General features: G+C 40.0%; 1 protein-coding gene across 2 annotated transcripts in view; it reads right to left on the bottom strand.

Annotated features, from left to right (window-relative positions):
- Nucleotides 1–19,520, bottom strand: part of LOC122646732 (purple acid phosphatase-like) — a 46,883-nt gene extending 27,363 nt beyond the window's left edge. The window contains exons 1-4 of one of the 2 annotated variants that reach the window (XM_043840338.1): nucleotides 19,262–19,520; nucleotides 7,050–7,250; nucleotides 6,739–6,850; nucleotides 6,117–6,346 (exon numbers count right to left, since the gene is read on the bottom strand). In XM_043840338.1, coding sequence (XP_043696273.1) covers nucleotides 6,117–6,346; nucleotides 6,739–6,850; nucleotides 7,050–7,250; nucleotides 19,262–19,444 — 726 coding nt within the window. In that variant the 5' untranslated portion in view covers nucleotides 19,445–19,520. The remainder of the gene's footprint in view (nucleotides 1–6,116; nucleotides 6,347–6,738; nucleotides 6,851–7,049; nucleotides 7,251–19,261) is intronic. The other variant, XM_043840337.1, reaches the window with a different exon arrangement.
- Between the last annotated feature and the right edge of the window lie 2,678 nt (nucleotides 19,521–22,198).

Here is a 22,198-nt window from a genome sequence, read left to right as displayed (position 1 = left end):
GCCTCCATACCCAAATTGATCTCAACTTGTCAGGGTTTTTCAAAACCTTGACTCCAATCAATTTTGGGGTTTCCCTTTTCAGATGCAGCTAACTTTTTGGTGGTGATTCCCTACTACTACAAGCCCTACTCGACCTAAGTTTGGACACTTTCTGATGGCTGGATTTGTTTTTACAGAAAAACCTTCTCAACCTGCTATTTTTGGTTACCTGCTAAAACCCTGACTCAAATCGAAATTAGGGTTACAAGTTTCAGTTTTTGCTGTTTTTGGAGGGATGATTACTCCAACTACAAGGACCACTCGACCTCAGTATAAGCCTCTTTCCAAGTGTTTGAAGACCCCTAACCCTAATCGATCCTCCTTTTCAGGGTTTTACAAAACCCTGACACATCGATTTTAGGGTTAGGGTTGTTTGCTGCTGCTAGAGTTTTTTGGAGGTGTTTCTACCATCAAGAGGGACATTCTACTTCAACTATTCATGGCTTGAAGAAGTTCTATTACACAAGATAGCTGCTGCCCTATTTTTTCTGCAATTTTTTGTGTTTCTCCCAATTGAAGATCAAGTCTCAATCACCAAGGAGATTGGTTATTCGAACTGGAGATCCATTCCCGCAGTTGAGGTCAGCATCTATTACCAGAAGACATCACCTTTGACAAGTCATCATCACTTTTGTTGAAGCCCACTTCCCTACAATCGATCTTCACTTTCAGGGTTTTTTACAAAACCCTGCCTATAATCGATCAAAGGGTTAAGGCAGTCCACTCTTGCAGATTTTTTTAGGCGAGTTTTATAACTATCAGAGGAGTATTCAACCCATATTTCAGCATCATTCATCAGTTCTTTTTGGTAAAAATTCAGGTTCATTCTTATGTCTCGGTTTCTCCAATTATCAACCTTTTTTTTACCTATGTGACTGGCTGCTTCAACTACCTATGGATCTGTTGAGTTATTTAATCTATACTTGCTGGTTCTATTGAGCTTTACTACATATATTGCTGGTTGTATTGATTGGCTTCTGTAAGCATGACTGGTTGACATGTTACTGCTGCCTTTATGAGGACTACTGCTGCCGTGTCATTGAGACTGAGTATCCTACTAATGGAGATCGAATTTCTTTCATTATTGAAGACTCGCATCTACTACCCTGGAGATCAGCATATTTGGGATTACAACAGTGTGTTCCAAGGTTATTGGTTGCAACTACGAACCTATTCAGTTATGTGAAGCTTTTCTGGTTCATATCCGGCTCACTTTGAGAACTTGATCCTAGCATTGTTCACAAATTCAGATCTGATCCAAGTTTTTTGTTGAAGCTTCTTACATCCATTGTTGTCCAAATATCTTCGCCAGTTCTATTTAGCATGTGGGAGTTTATAAATTGGAGTTTTGCACACTTGTTCTTCCTTGTGTAAAGATCGATCAAGTTTTTTAAGAATGGTGCCTTCTCCTTCTACAAATTAGACCTGTTTTTTAAAATTCAGATCTGATCATTGGAGATTGGTGTTTTGGAATTAGTTTGATCGATTAAAAGAAGGTTGTAGATTACTGGGTTGCTTTGTCCATGGTTCATTATCCCACTGCTTCTTTTCACTTCACCACCTCCCATATCATATCTTTGGCATATACCCATAACCACCTTAGAAGTTTATGGTATTCTCTAAATTGCCATTTCTTCTCTTTCCATTACCCTTAGCACCTTTTGGAATATTATACTTTTGCACTGTTTCTTACATCATCTCCGTTTTCTGTCCACATGTACTACTACACGTGGGGTGGATTATGTACAGTATGCCTGCAGCCATTGCAGAAAGCAGAACTTGCAGGAACACTTGGTGCAAAACATAGAAGATCAGTATTTCCACCATTGCTATTGGGTATCCTTCATTATTGGGTTGAGTTTGCCGTAAGGGGGAGATTGGTATTAAAGTACTGAAGATGTTTGGTTATTGCCTGCCTACATGAGGTTTTACAGTTGGGTTGATTTTTTCCGCTGCTTGATCTTTTCTGCTGCTTGATTCATCTGCTCGCTACCTTAGTTACTTATCTTCAAGATTATCATTCAGAGATTCATCACTGGACAGCAATAGAAGATTGGTGAAAGCTGCCTTTTTTGGAAGACATTCCAATCCCAGTTTGCTGATCAAGTCTGCCCAAGTTTTGAAGATCTATTTTTTCAAGTTCTTGAAGGTTTATTTGGGAGTTGCATTCGTCTTGAAGCTGGATTCTACTACAACTTAGTTTTTTCCCCATTTTGTTCAAGTTGGCCATTAGTACCTTGTATGCGCCAACTTGAGGGGGAGTGTTAGCATTATTAGCATTATTATGGAGTTCTTTTTTTCTTTAGTTCAAGCTGGATCTTCTTTCTTTAATTATTTGTATAATCCAGCTTGAGGGGGAGTGTTGGAATATGTACTCTAGTGGTCCCTTTGGGGTAGTTTTTATGTTATTAAGTTTAAGTCGGCTATGTGGGTTTTAGTCCCACATCGCTTATTTTAGTCTCTTGTAACTTTCCCCTCCATTATAAATAGAGGGGCTTACCTATCAATGAAGCTAAGCAATTATTCTCTCATTCTCTCTTTTCTAGCCCACGATTCTGCCAACACTAACAAAGAAATCTCTTTATCTCAAAGGAAGTATACCATGGATCTATTGACTGAAATGGGTATGCTGGGATGTAAGCTAGCCGAAACTCCTGTTGAACTAAACTGTCATCTCCGGTCAAAAGAAGGGGAACCAGTGAATAGGTAGTACTACCAGAGATTGGTGGGAAGACTCATTTACCTGTCTCATACTCATCCAGACATTGCCTTCGCAGTAAGTTTGGTAAGCCAGTACATGCATGACCCTTACTCTACCCATTTGGATGTTGTTTACAAAATTTTGAGGTATTTGAAGGCTACATCAAGGAATGGGTTCTTGGTTTCACCTCACGGTCACATGAAAGTCGAAACATATACAGATGCTACTTGGGCTGGAACCCCTGACGACAAGCGTTCTACTTCTGGCTACTCTACTTATGTAGGAGGAAACCTTGTTACCTAGGGGAGCAAGAAACAAGCAGTTGTGGCTCGTTCCAGTGCAGAGGCTAAGTTTCAGGCTATGGCCTAGGGTATATGTGAGGTTCTTTGGCTCCAAGGGTTGTTCCAAGACCTTGGAATTCATGTGGAGATGCCAATGCGATTGTACTCTAATAGTAAGTCTACAATCAGCATTGCTCACAATCCTGTTCATCATGATCGAACAAAGTATGTGAAGATTGACCGTCATTTATCAAGGAGAAGATCGACAGTGGTCAGATGTGCATTACTTTTGTTCCTTCGGATGATCAACTTGCTAATGTTCTTACCAAGAGATTAAGTACTAAGTTATTTAGTTCTATTGTTAGCAAGTTGGGCATGATTAATATCTATGCACCAACTTGAGGGGGAATGTTGTAATATGGGTACAAGGGTAGAATTGTCTTATAGGGGTATTTTGGTCTTGTACTCATTCTAGAATATTCTCTTATAATATTATAAATAAAGCTGGCATGTGTCTCCTATGACACAAGTCATTCTCCCAATTCCCAAGATAGATTTCATCAGTAACCATGAACAACCAACCATTACCCACAATGGCGCCTTCACCAGATTCGCCCACACCATCAGGTAATACTTCTCCTACCTCTGATAATGTGTCTGATCCTGCTATTCATGATGATCGTCCCATTGCTGTTAGAAAAGGTGTGTGTTCCTACACACAACATCCCATTTCCCATTTTGTCTCTTATGAATCTTTATCACCCTCCTATTGGGCCTTTGTTTCCTCCTTGTCTTTTATGTCTATTCCACCGAATTGGAAAAAAACTATCAAAGATCTGAAGTGGAAAGCTGCCATGCTAGAAGAAATGTAGGCCTTAGACAAAAATGGTACCTGGGAACTTGTCCCTCATCCTAAAGGGAAGAAATTGGTTGGGTGCAAATGGGTGTTTACAATCAAACAAAGGGCAAATGGCACCATTGAGAGATACAAGGCATGTTTGGTTGCCAAGGGCTTCACCCAAACCTATGGGATAGATTATCAAAAAACCTTTGCACCGGTTGCAAAAATGAACTCGGTTAGGGCGTTAGTATGATGTGCTGCTAATTTGAGATGGACCTTCAACAATTAGACATCAAGAATGCCTTCTTGAATGGAGATTTTGAAGAGGAAGTGTATGTGGACTTGCCCACAGGTTTTGCTCCCTCGTCTTCTACTGGTCATGTTTGCAAATTGAAGAAATCCCTTTATGGACTCAAACAATCTCCTAAGGCGTGGTTTGGTTGCCTTCTGAAAGCCCTGTAGAAGTTTGGATATCTACAAAGCCAAGCTGATCATAACCTGTTTGTGAAGAAGAGTGGTACCCAAATTACAGCCCTGATTGTGTATGTATAGTAATCACTAGGAATGACAATACTGAAATCTCCCATCTAGAATCTTTGCTAGCAAAGGAGTTTGAAACAAAGGATCTAGAACCACTCCGGTATTTTCTTGGGATAGAAGTTGCTAGGTCAGATAAGGGTATCTTTATTTTCCAACGAAAGTACGTCTTGAACCTCCTTGAAGAAACAGCAATGCTTGGATGTAAGCCTGCAAATTCTCCTATTGAGGTCTATCATCAGCTAAGCAGTGCCATGGGTGACTCGGTTGACAGAGAACAATATCAAAGACTGGTTGGCCGGCTGATTTACTTGTCCCACACTAGACCCGATATCACCTATGTTGTAGGCATTGTGAGTCGGTTCCTCCATGATCCTAGGACATCCCACCTTGATGCAGACTTGCAGTGCACCGTATATTGAGATATTTGAAGTTTGCCCCCGGAAAAGGTCTCCTCTTCTCTAACAATGGGAACCTCAGACTAGAAGGATTTATTGATGCTGATTGCGCTAGATCTATTGATGATCGGCGATCTTCTTCTGGTTATTGTTCCTTCTTAGGAGGTAATATTGTCACATGGCGAAGCAAGAAACAGTTTGTTGTATCCCGGTCCAGTGCTGAAGCAGAGTATCGTGCCATGGCCCAAGGGATATGTGAACTCGTGTGAATTAAGGCGTATGTGAGTGATCTGGGAGTTAATTCTGAAGATCCTATGCGCCTCTATGGCGACAACAAGGCTGCCATTAGCATTGCCCATAATCCAGTTCAGCATGACAGGACAAAACATATTGAGATTGACAGACACTTCATCAAGGAAAAAATCAAGCAAGGGATTGTTTATATCCCTTTTGTTAGTTCTGAAAATCAGCTTGCTGATGTATTTACAAAGAGGTTGAATTGTAAGGTGTTTCACCCACTGATCTCCAAGTTGGGCATGTATGATATGTTTGCACCAACTTGAAGGGGAGTGTTGAGAACCGTGGGATTAGTATCTTTAGCATCTTAGATTAAGGTTAATTAGGGTTTCCCTTTATTTATCTTTTTACCTTTCTACCCCTTGGGTTGTAATTCTATTATAAATAAAGTAGACCTTTGTCATTAATGACAAGTCACATCATTCCCAAAGTCTCTGATTCTAAACTGTAAATATTTACTTAAAAATTAATATATTCTCTAATATTTTATTAAAGGTAGATATCCCTATCATTTAAGAGATATATTATAGTAGTTATAATATAAGAATGAGATAAGACAGATAAGACAGATATAAAGTTTTATTTGGAAACTCATCTTAGTATAACTTCTGATGAGTTCACTACAAGAGATCCTTGCATTGTGTGGTAGTGGAAGAGCTAAGTTCCCTAGGAGGCATTGCACTTGTGGTAGTCAAGGTCACTATCCTCCCTTTTCCACGTGATGGAATTTTTGAATACCTTATACTTACGCAAGGGTTGATCATTGGGTTAATATGATTAGATAATTAAATTTATTTTTCCACTACGCTGCCCTTTACGTGAAACTCTCTTTCATTGGTATGAATATTTGCATGGTGTACTAGTTCCTACTTTACATACTAAAGAAGGTAAAAGAATATCTATGTGAAATTAAATAAACTTGGTTTCCTTAGACAAGTCATGAAAACCTGATAAACATTTTGATGGAAAACGTTAGACTTTCAAGTTGTATGTTAGGGTTTGGATAGGTTTTGAGTGCTTACAAATTCAGGATCTAAGTCGATCTCATGATTTCCCACTGTCCATATCCAAGGTTGATAAGCAGCATTTCTTTCTATGAGTCTGCCCCATGTATCCCACCTAACATTGTTGTGAAATGGATAGTTATCCGCATAAGAGAAGTCACCAACATACAGCATTGTTTGCCCCTTTATCTGGTTCATTTCGTAATGAGTGAGTGTGCTGTTTGAATTAAAAGTCTGCCCAAGGTCCCCTGCAAATGATGTACTAGACTATGAGATCCACATGAAAGCAAGTTTGAACACTAACACATAAAATCAATATTTTGCCACAAGGATATATAAGTTCATTAATAAGTCTACTTCTGTAATAATATGATGCATGCAATTCAGGTTTTCGAATTCAAACAACATAATTAAAATAAGGGAGAATGTTCTCTGTGTTGCAGCGCAGCCTGTGCCCAGGCACATGGGCAGCCTGTGCAGGGGGGCAGGGTGGTCTTTGCACCCACCCCCATGTGCCTGGGCGCAGGCTGCGCTGTGGCACAGAGAACAGCGCTCCTTAAAATAATTAGTGAGCTTAGAGAATCATAACCTTTAAGAAGAGTACTACTGGAACTGTTCAAGCAAGTGATGATAGAATTACCTATGAGACCAAATGTATAAGAAACATCAGGCCCAACTGCAGGAGGTGTTATAAACCAAAATTCCCGTGTGGTATTTCCGACCCCAACCTCGTAGTAGTATTTTGTGTCAAACTGCATAAATGAAAGCAAGAGAAAAGAAGAACTTAGTTTGTAGGTTCACCCTAATTTCTCACTTGTTTAAAAGCTAACAATTTGTTTGTCAACTTGAAGTACATGTAGAAATGCATATTTCCTGTCAGGTTAGATTGAAATTTAAAGGATAATTCCTAGCCACAGGGATGCATCTTCATTTGAATGCTAAACAACCCACCTCCAAGTTAGTGATGGTGCAGTGGTGGATAAAGCCTGAAGAATAGTTGTAGTACTTGTAGGTCAAGTAGATGCCCTCTGCACTGTATTTTTCCCCGCTGCTCTCAGTCCAGTAAAGTACAGTGTTGGAGCCTGGTTCATCTTGGGTGACCCAAGACACAATCACACCCTGCCCTACAAAGTCTCCTTGAGTTATATGAACCTAGAAAAAAAAAGCATCACAAGTTAGAAAAAGAAAAACTTAAACCTTAATGTAGGAATCATTTATAAATCCACTATCCTTCCAAATATTTCTCCCTTGGTTTGATTTTTCAACAGATCTATTGAGCTTAGTTTCCTTTGCTACTTAAAGTAATTTCCAAAGAATCAGCCGATCCAATTCGATTCCATCATGTACATGTTGGATACATGGCAGCCTAAGATTTTTTTTTTTTTTTTAAATTAGTCTACAGTACATATCGGAATCCAAAAGGACCGATGGAGAGCCAGAGCCAGAGCCAGAGCCAGAGCCAAAGCCAGAGAGGGAGAGGGAGAAATGAAAGCTGGAGGGGGAGGGAAGAGCCCCAGAAGGGAAGCAGAGAAGAGCTGGAGAGAAGAAGAGTTGCCGAGAGAGGGGGAGATGGTAGGTGATCCGAAGAGGGAGGAGGTGAGGTGGAGCCAGAGCCGGAGAGGGAGAGGAAGAGAGAGAGGGAGAGGAGGTGGGAGCCAAAGAGGAAGAAAGAACTCCTCGGTTTTTCCTCTTTTTTCCTTTTTTATTATAGTTGATTTATTAATTGATCCCATAAAATGGATCAGTTAGGGGGTAAGCAGGCAATTCAGGCCAATTATGCTGATCTGAATCGGAATCTGAATCGACTGGGGCCAATTCAGACCCCAATTTCGATTATTGAAATCCTTCTCCCAGGTAAGGGTGTTACAAACCTTGCTCTCTTATAGAAAATAAATAAATATGTGAGAAATGCTAGCAGCAGGACCAGTAGAGATTTAACACTGAGAAATAGTTGAGAAATGCTTTCAAAATTTGTTCATCCCTGCAATCTTGACCTGGTTTCTGATGCCCCTCCTTTCTTCCACTTTGGTATGATTTCAATGGAGCAATAGAGTATCTTAGCTTCTATTCCTTCAAATGAGGAAATTTAGGCAGCAATCAAATCCCATAAAGGCAAAAGGCGCCAGGACCAGACGGGTTTAGCATGGCTTTTACAATGCATCTATGGACATCATTAAGGAAGATCTGATGAAAGGCATTCAGAGTTTTTTTCTTCAACCCTGGGCAGCTTGGCAGCATCGATCAGACCTCTATAAGCCTCATCCCTAAGTTTGAAGGAGCTTCAAAGGTCAGTGATTTCTGCCCTATCTCCCTCAGTAAATCTTCTTTACAAGTTTATTGCAAAGGTTTTGGCAAATAGATAGAATATGGTTGTTGGAGACCTTGTGAGCATTAATTAGTCTGCTTTTATTCTTGGAAGAAGTATTACATATAACTTATTGCTCTGTAATGAAATTGCTAGAGGTTTTGGTAGAGCCCCCCCCCCCCCTTCTGCCATGTTGAAGATCGATACAAAGAAGGCTTTTGATACTGTGAGATGGGAGTATACAAAGCAGATCTTGGTTAGGATGAACTTCCCCCTTCCTTTTATCCATTGGGTTCACTACTTCACTGTTGCATCTCTACCGTTCACATGTCAGTGGAGGTGAACGTCTCCATTGTGGGTTATTTGCCCCATTGAGGGGCATCAGGCAAGGCTGCCCTCTTTCCCCTCTGCTATTTTCCTTGGTGATAGAAGGTCTTTCCTCTCATCTCTAATGGAAAGAGGATCAAAAGCTGTTGGTTTCTATCCCAAAATGTAAGGAGATGCAGTTAACTCATCTGGTATATGCTAATAACATCTTTATATTCTCTAGAGCCACAACAATATCTATTTCAGTTGTGAAAAATGCCTTACAATTTTTTGCGGATATGTAGGCTATCAGTTAACCCCAGAAGTCCTTTGTATTATTTACTGGCATTCCAATCGAAGATCAAGACTTGCTCAAGGATCTTGTAGGCTGTGAGATTCAGCATCTTACTATTTACTTATTTGGGGCTTCCATTGATTCCCTCCAGGTTCTCTGAGCATCACTGCTCCCCTATCCTGGATTGGCTTAAGAAAAAACTGCAATTATGGAAGAGTAGGCTCCTCTCCTTTGCAGGAAGGTTGGAGCTGGTCAGAGCTGTCATCTAGGCTTCTTACCTCTATTGGACTGGTGTGTTTGGTATCCCTAGCTCTGTTATCAAAAAGTTAGAGGCTCTCATGAGTGTTTTCTTTTAAAAGGGAGGTGATAATAATAAATTTGTGTACCATGCTCAAACCGATGGAAAGAGGATCAAAAAAATGCACCAACTCGCCGAGATCTCGGCCCAACTGGGTTTTCTGCCTGGCCGAAACCAGGTTCGAACCGAGACCTTGAACCATGGGTTTGAGAAAGGTGAAAGAGGTAAACAAGGCTGGTCTTTTGAAACACCTATGGAGGATTGCTACAAAAACCGATGGCATTTGGGTGGGTTGGATACACTATAAATAACCTCGAGACTGAATCCATCTGGATTGTCTGTTGTGCCTCTAATGCCTCATGCACCTGGAGAAAGATCCTTAAGCTAAGAGCTCTAGTTTCAGATGCAATCAAGAATTTGATTGATGATTGCTGCTCTACTCGGCTATGGCTAGACAAATGGCACCCTAGTGGAGTTCTCCTCTCTGTGTTTGGTGATGGGATCTGACAGATTAGCCCTTGTTTCCTCCATTGTCTCTGCTGGCCATTGGTCTCCAGGTCCCCCTAGCTTCTTCTGAGCTTGCCCATGTTTGGGACTTGCTCCATACTATTCCTAGAAGGCCCCCGGGTAGTGGGTATGTTGTGTAGTGGGCTCTCTCCCCCGCTAAGTGTTTTCCATCCACTTCTGCATGGGATTTAGTCAGGTGAAAAGGTGGTGACATTCCTTGGTAGACAGTTGTATGGTTCAAGCTCCATATTCCAAGACATAGTTTCATTACTTGGAGGGCTCTGGTCGGTACCCTGCCCACTCAAGATTTTCTTCTCCATAAAAACTTAAGAATTCTTAATTGTTGTCGTAACAATGTAGAGAACTAAATAGAAAACAGAGAAGACTGAAGAGAAGAGAGAAGAGAGACAAAATAATAGAGAAGAAGTAACCCAGCAATAGAACCAGTGTGACTTCTATAGCTACAGTTGAGTTTATTTATAATCCAATAATAGAAACATAAGTTGGGTAGGAAAAGAAAAAGAATAAAACAACTAGGACTCTAAACACTAATTTTTTTTTTTCAATCCCGAATATTATCTGGGACCCAGGCTGGCCCCTAACCTTATATTAAAAATCAATCAATCAAGAAAACAGAACACAAGGGGAGACATACCCGCCTTACCCCAACCCGAGAAGATGACATACTCCATCACACTCAAACAGGTGAGACCTCACTCCCATACAAAACCCAAATAAACAATTAACGAGTTCTCAAAACTGGAATACCCGCCACATCCTCATGCAAAATACGCCTGAGTTCCGGGGGAACACCGAAACAGAAGAGAAGAAAGAATTATTTGCTGAGTCGCATGCCCAATTTGCCAGCCAATCCGCTGCCCTGTTGCCTTCTCTAAAGGTGAAAGAGATCCTTGGGCGGAGCGAGTCACTCAAGACCTGAATTTCCTTGAACTAGTACCAGCCTTTCCAAAGATTGCACTTTTTCAAGGAAGTACAGCGCACAACCATGGCAAAGTCTGTGTTAACATGAAAGTCCGAAAACCCCATTGCAACGCAAAGTTGGTGACCATCTCTCAGAGCTCTAATTTCACCAATGGAATTGGTACACTCCCCATAAGACTTCGCAAAAGCAGCCAAAAAGTGACCATCATAGCCTCTAATAATGCCCCCTCCACTCCCCGGCCCAGGATTCCCCCTGTATGCACCATCCACATCGAGCTTGACAGCATTGAAGGGTGGGCCTCTAAATACTAATCCTAGTAACAGTAAACCACTAATTTAGGAAACAAAATACTCCTAAACTAGGAAACATATTCTCGGTGGGACATTCCCCCAAGACGAGAATCCTAAACACTTTAACACTCCCCCTCAAGCTGGAGCATACAAGTCACTCATGCTCAGCTTTGGACAACAATTCTGGATTGCAGGACTAAAAAGAGCCTTGGTAAAAGGATCAGCTAACTGAGCAGTAGATGATACAACAGAGTAAGAAAGAGCTTCTTCAAAACAGCATCGCGGACAAAATGGCAATCTACTTCAATATGTTTAGTCCGTTTGTGAAAAACAGGATTACTAGCGATGTAGATTGCAGCTTGATTATCACACAACATCACCATAGGCTTATCAACTTGAAATCCTAATTCTTGACGCAGAGATTGCACCCACATGAATTCAGCAGTAGTATGAATCACAGCACGATATTCTGCTTCAGCACTAGAACGAGCAACAGTAGTATGCTTTTTGCTGCGCCAAGAAACAAGAGTACTACCCACAAAGGTACAGTAACCAGTGCTAAATCTCCTATCCCCATCAGCACCAGCCCAATCCGCATCAGAAAACCCAACAATATCAATTTTCTAATGAGGTCGGTTACAAATCGGAAACTAACTAATCAACACAATGTCAAGAGAGAAGAGAAGGCAGTCTGCGATAAGTATATTTCCTATCGCAGGACTTGGGTTCTATTAATAATAAAAGATAGATCAATATTAGGTAAGTTGGTTAGGGGTTTATTATGAAATTACCCCTAAGCGCTCACCTATTATAAATAAAAACAAAAAAGAAAGTAAATAACATAGAACCCCAAAACCCAAAATATATATAGCTGCCTGGTTATCGCGAACAAAGTGACAGTCCACCTCAATATGTTTAGTCCGCTCATGGTAAACAGGGTTACTAGCAATATATATAGCTGTCTAGTTATCACAATACATCTTCATCGGCATAGGCACAGGAAACCCCATCTCAAGAAGAAGAGACCTGAGCCACATCAACTCAGCGGTAGTGTGGGCCATAGCCCAGTACTCTGCCTCTGCACTCAACCGCGCAATAGTAGTCTGCTTCTTACTACGCCACGAGACAAGATTACCCCCAACAAACGTACAATAACCTGTAGTGGAATGACGACCACTTGCTGATGCAGCCCAGTCTGCATCAGAATAAGCAACCAGATCCATATGCCAATTAGGATGATAAATAAGCCCTTTACCAGGAGCACCCTTTAAATAACGAAGAATGTGAATGGCAGCATCCCAGTGAGCTTTCTGAGGAGTTTGCATAAACTGGCTCAGAACACCAACAGCAAAAGAGATGTCCGGTCTCGTGACAGTAAGGTAAATCAACTTTCCAACTAAACAAACTCCTGCACTGGTGCACATCCTTGAGAGGATTGCCATCATCTATACCAAACTTCTGATGAGGATCCATAGGACTATCCACTGGCTTAGAGGCAAGCATGCCAGTATCAGACAAAAGATCTAAAACATACTTCCTCTGAGAAAGACTGATACCCTTCTTGCTTCTCACAACCTCAATGCCAAGAAAGTAGTGAATACCACCCAAATCCTTGGTACGAAAGTTCTGTTGTAAGTAAGCCTTTACCTCAGCAATGCTTGACACATCATCACCAGAAATAATGATATCATCAACGTACACAACCAGGACAACCAACTTGCCACCACAACGACGAACAAACACAAAATGACCAGAATAACACTATGAAAAACCACACGATACTACTGTGGTACTGAACTTCTCAATCCATGCTCTGGGTGATTGTTTGAGGTCATAAATTGCTTTCTGCAATTTGCATACCTGAGTACTATTCTTCCCCTAAGCAACATACCCAGGAGGTTGCTCCATATACACCTCATGAAGATCACCATACAAGAAGGCGATTTTAATATCCAACTGAAACAAGGGCCAATCAAAATTAATTGCCATAGAAATAATTAGGCGAACAGAGTTCAGCCAAGCAACAAGGGAGAAGGTCTCAAAGTAGTCCACACTATAAGTCTGTGTATACCCCTTGGCAACCAGACGGGCTTTAAGCCGCTCAACAGAACCATCCAAAAGGTATTTGATTGTGTAAACCTAGCGACACTTTACAAGTTCCTTTCCAGGAGGCAGATCTACCAAACTCCAAGTGTGAGGAGATAAGAGAGCATCTATTTCCAAATCCATGGCCTTCTTCCAACCAGGAAGACAAAGAGCCTCAGTATGATTTTTGGGAATAGGGTTGGAAGACAAGGACAAGGTAAAAGTATGAACAGAAGAGGGTAAGTGAGATAGGGACACATACTTATCAATAGAATATAACACATTGGACCTTTGAGTGCAAGAGCGAGTACCATGACGCAAGGCTAAAGTCATCAGTTGAAGAAGGAATTGGAGCTTCACTAGACGAAGGAGCTGGCAGAGGTGGTGAAACAGGTGGAACCGGTGGAACCTCTTCCTGTGTTACGGACCTGTCACATTGCCGATAAACCTGTAATGGGGGTGTAGAGAGTGGGACGAGTACAAGGACAGGAGGAGCATCAACATGCCACTCATCCTCAAAGACAGAGGAGGATGAATAAAAATAAGAATGGTCCTCAAAGAAGGTGACATTAGCACTCACAAAATACCTATGGGCGACAGGGTCATAACACTTGTATCCTTTCTGGGTATAAAAATATCCAAGAAAAACACACTTAGTGGACCTGGGAGATAGTTTATCAGAATGAGCATGTAGATTATGAACAAAACAAATACACCCAAAAATTCGAGGTAAATGAAAACTGGGTTGACCTGGAAAACAATGGAAAATGGAGACTTGTCAGCAAGAACAGAAGAAGGCATTCGATTAATCAGGTAACAGGCAGTAAGGACCCCTTCACACCAAAATTGCTTTGGAATATGCAGATGGAACATTATAGTGTGGGCAACCTCAAGTAAATGTCTATTCTTACGTTCCGCCACCCCATTTTGTTGTGGAGTGTAGGAACAGCTACTTTGGTGAATCATTCCATGAGCAACACAAAAGTCAGAAATATCACGCTGAACATACTCCAAAGCATTATCAGAATGAAAAACCTTAATAGATAAACCAAACTGAGTTTTTTTTTCATTATAAAAATTTTGGAATACAAAGAAACTCGGAACGATCCTTCAAGAGGTATAACCATGTAAGACGAGAATGGTCGTCCACAAAAGTGACAAAATACATGAAACCGCTCCGATTCTTAACACGAGGACCCCAAATGTTCAAATGGACTAAAGAAAATAAAGACAAACTACGAGCCATAGCACGAGAAGGGAAAGAGGCACGATGATGTTTTCCCAACTCACAGGCTTTATACTCTAACCGAGACACAAACTTAAAAGAAGGCAATAACAATTTTAACCTAGCTAAAGACAAATGTCCTAAACGACAGTGCCACTAAAACAGAGTCACCCCACCAACAGAAGCAACAGAGGCAGACAAGGTAGTAGCACCATGGTCAAGGTAGTAGAGTCCATCTTTTTCACACTATCCACCAATCTTCTTCCTCGTGTGAAGATCCTGAAAAACACAAGAAGAAGGAAAAAAAATCACAGAACAATGTAAAGCTTTAGTTATTTAACTGACAAAAAGAAGATTAATGGTAACTGAGGAACATGTAACAAAGAGAAGAGACTCATGGAGGGAGTGGGAGAGATGGTACCATGCCCAGAAACAGGAGTTAAAGAACCATTTGCAAGAATTATAGGAGATGATGAATGTGTACGTGAATAAATGGTAAATAATGATGATTCACCAGTCATATGAGCAGAAGCCCTGGAGTCAATGATCCAAGACGTAGTAGTTGTAGAGAGAGCAAGTGTACCTACATGAGCTAGAGTAGAAGAAGAAGATGAGGGTCCAGTGGATGTAAGACTGGATGCCTCCAAGTGTTGTAAACGCCATAATATCTGGGAGAGATCATCACGGGGAGGAGTTGTAGTAGAACCACTACTTGGTACGGAAACATGTGGAGAATCACTATGGGTAGCACCATCACTACCTCCTTCAGACGCTGTATGATTGGCAGACTGAGTTTCCCAATCGGGCTTACCATACTTGTCCCAACAAAAATCAATAGTGTGACCAGTTTTCCCACAATCAGTACACTTCCGAAAAGGTTTATCACCTGACTAACCACCACCACCACCATGTCCTCCCCCTAAGCTACGTCCACGACCATGACCACGGCCAGTCACAAAGGCAAAGTTCTCCTTGAGAGTAGAGTCAGTTTTTCCAGGAGAAGAGATACGTTGTAAGCGGGAGAACGTGTCAGTAAGAGTAGAAACAGTTTCTCCAACAAGAATATGTCCCTTGACAGACTTCAAATCAGAACCTAGGCCAGCTAGAAATTTAGACACAAAAAATTCATTCCTTTAAGCTTTTAATTTGACAATGTCGATGGTGAGAGGCTGAAAGACATAATTCCTCAACAAGACCCTTAAAAGTGCTATAGTAGTCTTAGAGAGACCTGTTTGACTGACGGCTCTGAAAGAGTTTCTCATATAGATCATATACCAGGTTCATGTTTTTCTCCTGTGACTAGGTATCCTTCAAATCTTCCCGCACATCCTTAGCAATGGTGTGAAACATCACATTTGCAACAATATCTGGTTCCATGCTATTCCATAACCAAATCAAAATAACGGCATTGTCTTGCATCCAATCCTCATAATCTTTTGAATCGGATGCAGCCATGCAGGAGGGTCAGAGGTAATACACTTGAGTTTCTTCCTAGCCATAATATAAACTTTCACAGCTTGAGCCCATAACCAGTAATTTGAACTCCCTTTCAGCTTGATAGAGGTAATAGTGACATTCACTGTTTCCAATTGAGATGTAACAACTGGAATAGTTTTATTCTCTCCCATAGTACCAACAGAAAAACCAGCCAAAAATCAACACAAAAGAACAGCCAGAGAACCTCCAGTCAATAACCCAACAATAGAGCAGCAAGCACTGGATTTAAAGGACCAAGCTTGCAATAAAAACAAACTCAAGAAGGAGATAACAGGCTGAATACATAGCCAAAGAAGTAGCAATATAAGGCAGTAATGGTTTCAAGAAGAACCAGAAACAAAACACTCAAAAAAATGCCAGAAAGGGAAACCAATAAGCATCAGAGTTTTAGAACATCACCACGATAAAGAATGGAGCACCAGTCACCAACTGCAGCAGAATTTCAGAGCAATAGGCAGCAAAAAAAATAAAAAGAAGGCCCAAATTCAAGCCTTTTTTTTTCCCAAATATTATCTGGGACCCGGGCCAGCCCCTAGAATTTTATTAATATCAAAAATTAATAAAAGAATACAAGGGAGGGACATACCACCTTACCCCAACCCAAGGAGCAAAACCACTCTTGGTCTCTCAAAAACAAAACATTCCAGACCCAACCTGATATGAACAGAAAAGTTAAGGCTTCAATGGATCGATTCTAATGAGAGATTAAAGAGTTAACAGCAAGGAGGAAGGAAAGGGGAAGAAGAGAAGAAGAGTTGGGAGAGAATCGGTTGTGTGTGTTGAGTGATTCTCAACACACATATTACTACATTAATAAACTCTTCCAAATTACACAGACCTCCCTAGGGAGATCAAGGGAAATAAAACAAGAACAAGAAAAATACAACTTGGTCATGTCTTATAACAGGGCAATGACAAAACTACCCTTATACAAGATATTCTAACACCTCTAACACTCCCCCCTCAAGCTGGAGAATAAATGTCATATATTCCCAGCTTGCACAATAAGGTACTAAATAGAGTAGGAGTAAGACCCTTGGTGAAGATATCTGCTACTTGATCACCTGTCTTCACAAAGGCAGTACAAATGCACCCAGAATCCAGCTTCTCTTTGATGAAGTAACGATCAACCTCAATATGCTTGGTTCGATCATGCTGAACCGGATTATGGGCAATGCTTATAGCAGCTTTGTTGTCACAATAAAGTCTCATTGGCCCTTCAGTTTCAAAGCTCAAGTCTTGAAGAAGTCTCTTTAGCCATATAAGCTCACATACTCCATGAGCCATGGCCCTAAACTCGGCCTCTGCACTGGATCTAGCTACAATTGGTTGTTTCTTGCTCCTATTTTTATATATTTTTCCAGTAATGAGGCCTAAGCAATCCTTAGGATTCCTCTTAGTTTATCTCCCGAGGACGACTCCTGGTTTTGGAACCTTACAAAGAATGGTATCTTCACTGTGAAATCAGGTTATCATTTTGCTCTGTAGGAGGTCTCAAATCTTTTCCCCCAATAGCTCTAGGCATTTGGCTGATCCCATTTGGAATAAGCTGTGGTCTTTACCTTTGCTCCCAAAAATTAAACACTTCTTATGGCGATGTTGCTCGAACACACTAGCTGTTAGAACTCTACTTGTTAAAAGGTGTATTACTCCTAATGATACTTGTTCTATAAGTTTTTCATCTGAAGAATCTGTCTTGCATGATCTTTTCCATTGCTCTTTTACTTCTTGTTGTTGGTTGGCCTCCCCTTTTAGGCTATGGACTTGAACATTGCAAGATAACTCATTTAAGGATGTGTTTTCTAACTTTTTGGATTAGTCTTCTAGTTTCCCTAATAAAACTGATGCACTTATTCAATGGACTTCTTTACTTTGGAAAATTTGGAAATCGAGGAACTGTTTTGTCTTTCGCCATTCTAACCTTTCCCTTCTTGGCACTATTCAAGCTTACTAACATTCTGTTGAAGAGGGCAGGTTGGGTTTATGTAGGGACACTGTTAAGAGCCATGCAGTCCCTGTTGCTTTACACTTTTCTTTTCCTCACAATACCCTTCCCCATTTTAACATTTACACTGACAGTGTTTGGAAGGCTAACTCATCTCTATGTGGCAGGAGTCTTATTATTAGGAATCACATAGGGGCCTTTGTAACTGCTAAATGCAAGCATGGTCGAAGTTCTTCTGCAACTACGGTGGAAGCTGAGGCAATAAGGGATGGACTTATTTTAGCTCAGAGTATCAAGCTTGAGCGTGTTACCGCGTTCTCTGATTACAAGCCTCTAGTGACTTTTTTAAATAACCTCCTTAGATTGGGCTGCATCTGTTCCTGTTGCAGATATTTTGTCTCTTAGACAGTATTTCTCCCATATAGTGTTTTTGTTTGTTCCTAGATCTTTAAACAAGGAAGCCAATGTACTAGCTAAAGGGGCTTCCATGTTGCCTTCTGTTTGGTGGCTTAATCCACCAGGTTTTGTTGTAAACCCTGCTCTTCTTACACACAGTAACCTCTCTTCAATGTTTTTATAAAATTCATCTGGGCCCACAGGCCTTCAATTGACTAACAAAATAAGTTTCAGGAGCGCCCCAATATATTGGCTGTTTTCTCATCATCACTAGTCTCATTAGTGATCGTGTTAAGTGTCAGGACTTATGTAATTTCTCTACTTGGAGTTATAGTGGTTTCAAACATGTTTGCAAAGATCATTTGGTTGAGATTGTAAAATTATTTGAACAACCACAAATCACAATATAAAGTGGTTCATTTGGTTGAGATTGTTATCTAATTCAACACGTGGCCTTCCAAAGAGTTTCCCAGATAAAGCTAATGGTCAAAATGCCACATCATCTAGTTCGTGCAGTATAAAAGTAATGTGTGTGGGAGAGGGTTTCTACAATGGGTATGTATAAACCTACTCTCTCAAAAAATTAAAAATACTAAATGTGAGATTTTTTGTTTCCCCCTTTGGTTCTTGGAGGGTATAAGACCCAAGGGAATGAAATGGATGGCATATATCCCTTTAGTTAAGGCTCCTGTTAAGCTATTTACACCACATAGAGCTAATCTACACAATTCTATCTCAATTATATATTCTGCCATGAAAGAATAAACATTATTGAACCGAGCTTCCCTTCACCCATTGTGAAGGAAGAATTCCTTCATCATAGACATCGATACAATCGGATGCCCAAGGAGGGAGGTAGTTTCGACACCAAACAACAGTGGTAATCCGCGTTTGTGACTGGTGAGGGGATTCTTCCTCCCCGACTGTGAAGGAAAACTTTTGCCAACATGTTAAATTTGATTAAATATGAAAACAGAAATTACAGATGATATAATTCAAAAACAGATATTACTGATGGTATAACTCAGACGGATAGTAAGTTGGTTGATAACAGAGAGAGAGAGAGAGAACCTGCTGTGGTGCGTTATAGCCTGGGGGCACACGAAATACATCGCTGTCAAGCGGCATATCAACGGATGGATAAGTATCCCTTACAAAACAACTAGTGATTCCTCCATTGCAAAACAGAGCTGAACTCAAGAAAAAACCCACAAGAACCACTGCACGAGTTCTCCAATTCCTCATCTTAGCCATTTTTGCAGTCACAGTTTCCGAGCCTCCATCCAACTTAGAGAGAATTAAAATCCAATATGTCTTGTATATATGATTACCCAATCAGTTGCGTGAGAATCCCAAAGCGAATATCCACTCCTGATACACTTTGATGAGTGGCGGAAAAAACAAAGAATGGAGAGGAGAGAGACAGAGAAAGAACCCTTCTGTGTCACATCAATTGTCGTTTAGTAGTGTGTAGGAGGAGATGACTGAATAGTTTGAATTTGTTGATCTTTCCACTGCTCCTGTGTAGTTTTTTTTAAAAAAAAGTGAGTTTTTTTATTTTCCCCTTTATCGAATATTCTCAAATGGGTGAAAGGATCCAACACCTTAAGAACCACTGATTACAATCTTTACGCTTTCTCTGCCAGATGAAAAAATCGACTTAAGCTTCTGTTTTAAACTTTCTTCACCTTTCCTTCTCTTTTCCACTTATTTTGGTCGCTTCAACTTCTGTTGGACAACCTTCCTCACGAATGGCTGGTATCCAAATCTGTAGCAGCACCGCCCCCTTCCTTCCTTGCCATCCTGTTATGCGTGGCACCACAGGTTCGGTCTACGGCTGTCTCGTACACGATTAACACCATCTGGAACATATGTTCACCCCCTTCTTCTTCACTCTCTCATCTTTAGATTACTTCAATGTCTCTGGTTGGAGAGTTGTTGAACAAGAGAACTAAAAGGGGCATACCAAGTGCACGAGGCTGCCGCGGGGTGTCAAACGGTCTATTCAGCTCGGTTTCGGTCTTGGAATGGTGAGATCAAAACAAAATCATTAAGAAATTTTGGTTTTTGATCGGTTTCAGTTTCAATTTGATGCGGTTTCGATTTGTTTTGATTTTTTAAAATCGGGTTATTATTGATTTAGATCGATTTATTTTCGAGTTTGAAGCACAATGAAATCTTAACTTTCATAATTTATAGTGAAAAAAGATTCGATAAAAAACACCTAAATTTATCTTTCTCAAATCAAAATAAGTATACAATTATAAACAAGAAAATTGATTTAATATGTTCATGTAATTCAAATAAAGAAGAATAAATTATATGGGAAAAAATAGAAAAAGTATTCAAATCAATGAATAATTACTGTTACAAATCATATAATTATTTATCATTAATTGTAAAAATAAGATAATTAAGATTGAAATCAAAGAATAGTCAATGAAAATATAATTAATATTGAAATCACAGATTGAAGCCTACTTTCAAATCATTTATTTGACAACCAACTAATTTTGTATAATAAACAAGGAAATTAATGGAAAAAACATTGTTAAAATGAAATTTCTTTTTTTCATTACCTCATACTCATTGATTTGTAACAATTCCCCTTACGATCGAAAATTTGTTCACTAACTCAATGATTTTTCTTTATAAATTCACCTATTCTGCTATTCATAACTTTATACTCAATAATTTTTTTTATCGGTTTCATTCGGTTTGGGTTTCGGTTTGCTATCGATCGATCCGATGCGATCCAATTTTCAATCGATCCCGTCATACCCCATTCCAAAACCAATCCAATAAAGATCAGTTCGATTCGGCCCGGATTTTTTGGTTGGTTTCGATCAATCTTAACGGTTCAGGCTAGGTTTTGACACCCTTACTCCCGCCACTGCAAGGCCTGGGGAGGGTACATTAAGGGTAATAATGTACGGAAAGGGGCTGAAAGTGAAAAAAAATAGACCAGAGTCAGCGATTTTATGTGTGTTACATATCGACTCTCATTTGACTCGGACTTATTCAATCCGATTTTGATTATTTTTTAATATTGACCGAATCATCATGAATCTTAAAACGAAACGATTTTCCCTTTTTTTAGCCGTTTTAAACGCGAATTACTGAATTATTAATTATTAAAAATCAGATAAAAAGGGGTTCGGCTTAACTAACCGTTCAAAACGCGTTTACTTCCATTTATTAGACAGTCTGACTAAACCATCCCAAGAGATAATAATACTAAATAAGATTACACACTCCGAGAAGATGCCAAGTTGTCATCCACTCAAGTGGAGTGAGCGTGATAACCATACCACAGACCTCGACAGGTTTCATTTTTATAGAAGGTTGTTCCCATTGAATTTCTAAACCCATACGATGTGGGACTAAACCCAAACCAGTTTTTCACTCTTTAGCTTAAGATTGATGATGTTGATGGTTTTAATGGCATTGATGATCTCAACTTACCTACCATACAATTAATCAATGTTAAGTTGTTAACCCAAGGGTTTTAAAAATTAATAAATAATGTTTTTGAATAATTGGAAGTTATGATATTTTAAATGCATACATTAATTAGGTAATAATTTTTTAAATTATATATGTACATTGCCCTTTTTTTATACTGTATTATTCAAATTTAAACATTTAAAAAGTGTATTGTTCGTTTTCATTCTTTTGCCGTTTTTTATGTAAAATGACCGTAATTTTTAGCGTTCCATTCAAATTTTGATCCGCTTAAAACACGTTCAGAACACCATTTTTTTGTCGTTCCCGTTTTAACTAACAAAGGATTCATGACTCTTTCACCAAAAACAAAAAAAGTCATCGTGACTCTTGAGCAGGTTTTGGAATTTTTCACTCGCCTTGGTTGACTCATTCAAGTCAAAACCTGGTTTTTCAATTATGCTCTCTGCACCAGCATGGGGTCAATGAGGAGATTCACCAGATCATCGACTAAGGGGATTTTTCATTTTGTAGGGGAATCAGGTAGTCGTTTCAAGGGTTTTG

This window comes from Telopea speciosissima, chromosome 11 (assembly GCF_018873765.1).
Source record: "Telopea speciosissima isolate NSW1024214 ecotype Mountain lineage chromosome 11, Tspe_v1, whole genome shotgun sequence".
NCBI classification, from domain to species: Eukaryota; Viridiplantae; Streptophyta; class Magnoliopsida; order Proteales; family Proteaceae; genus Telopea; species Telopea speciosissima.
Note: the sequence above shows the minus strand (reverse complement) of the source record. Positions and strands in the feature narration are given on the sequence as shown.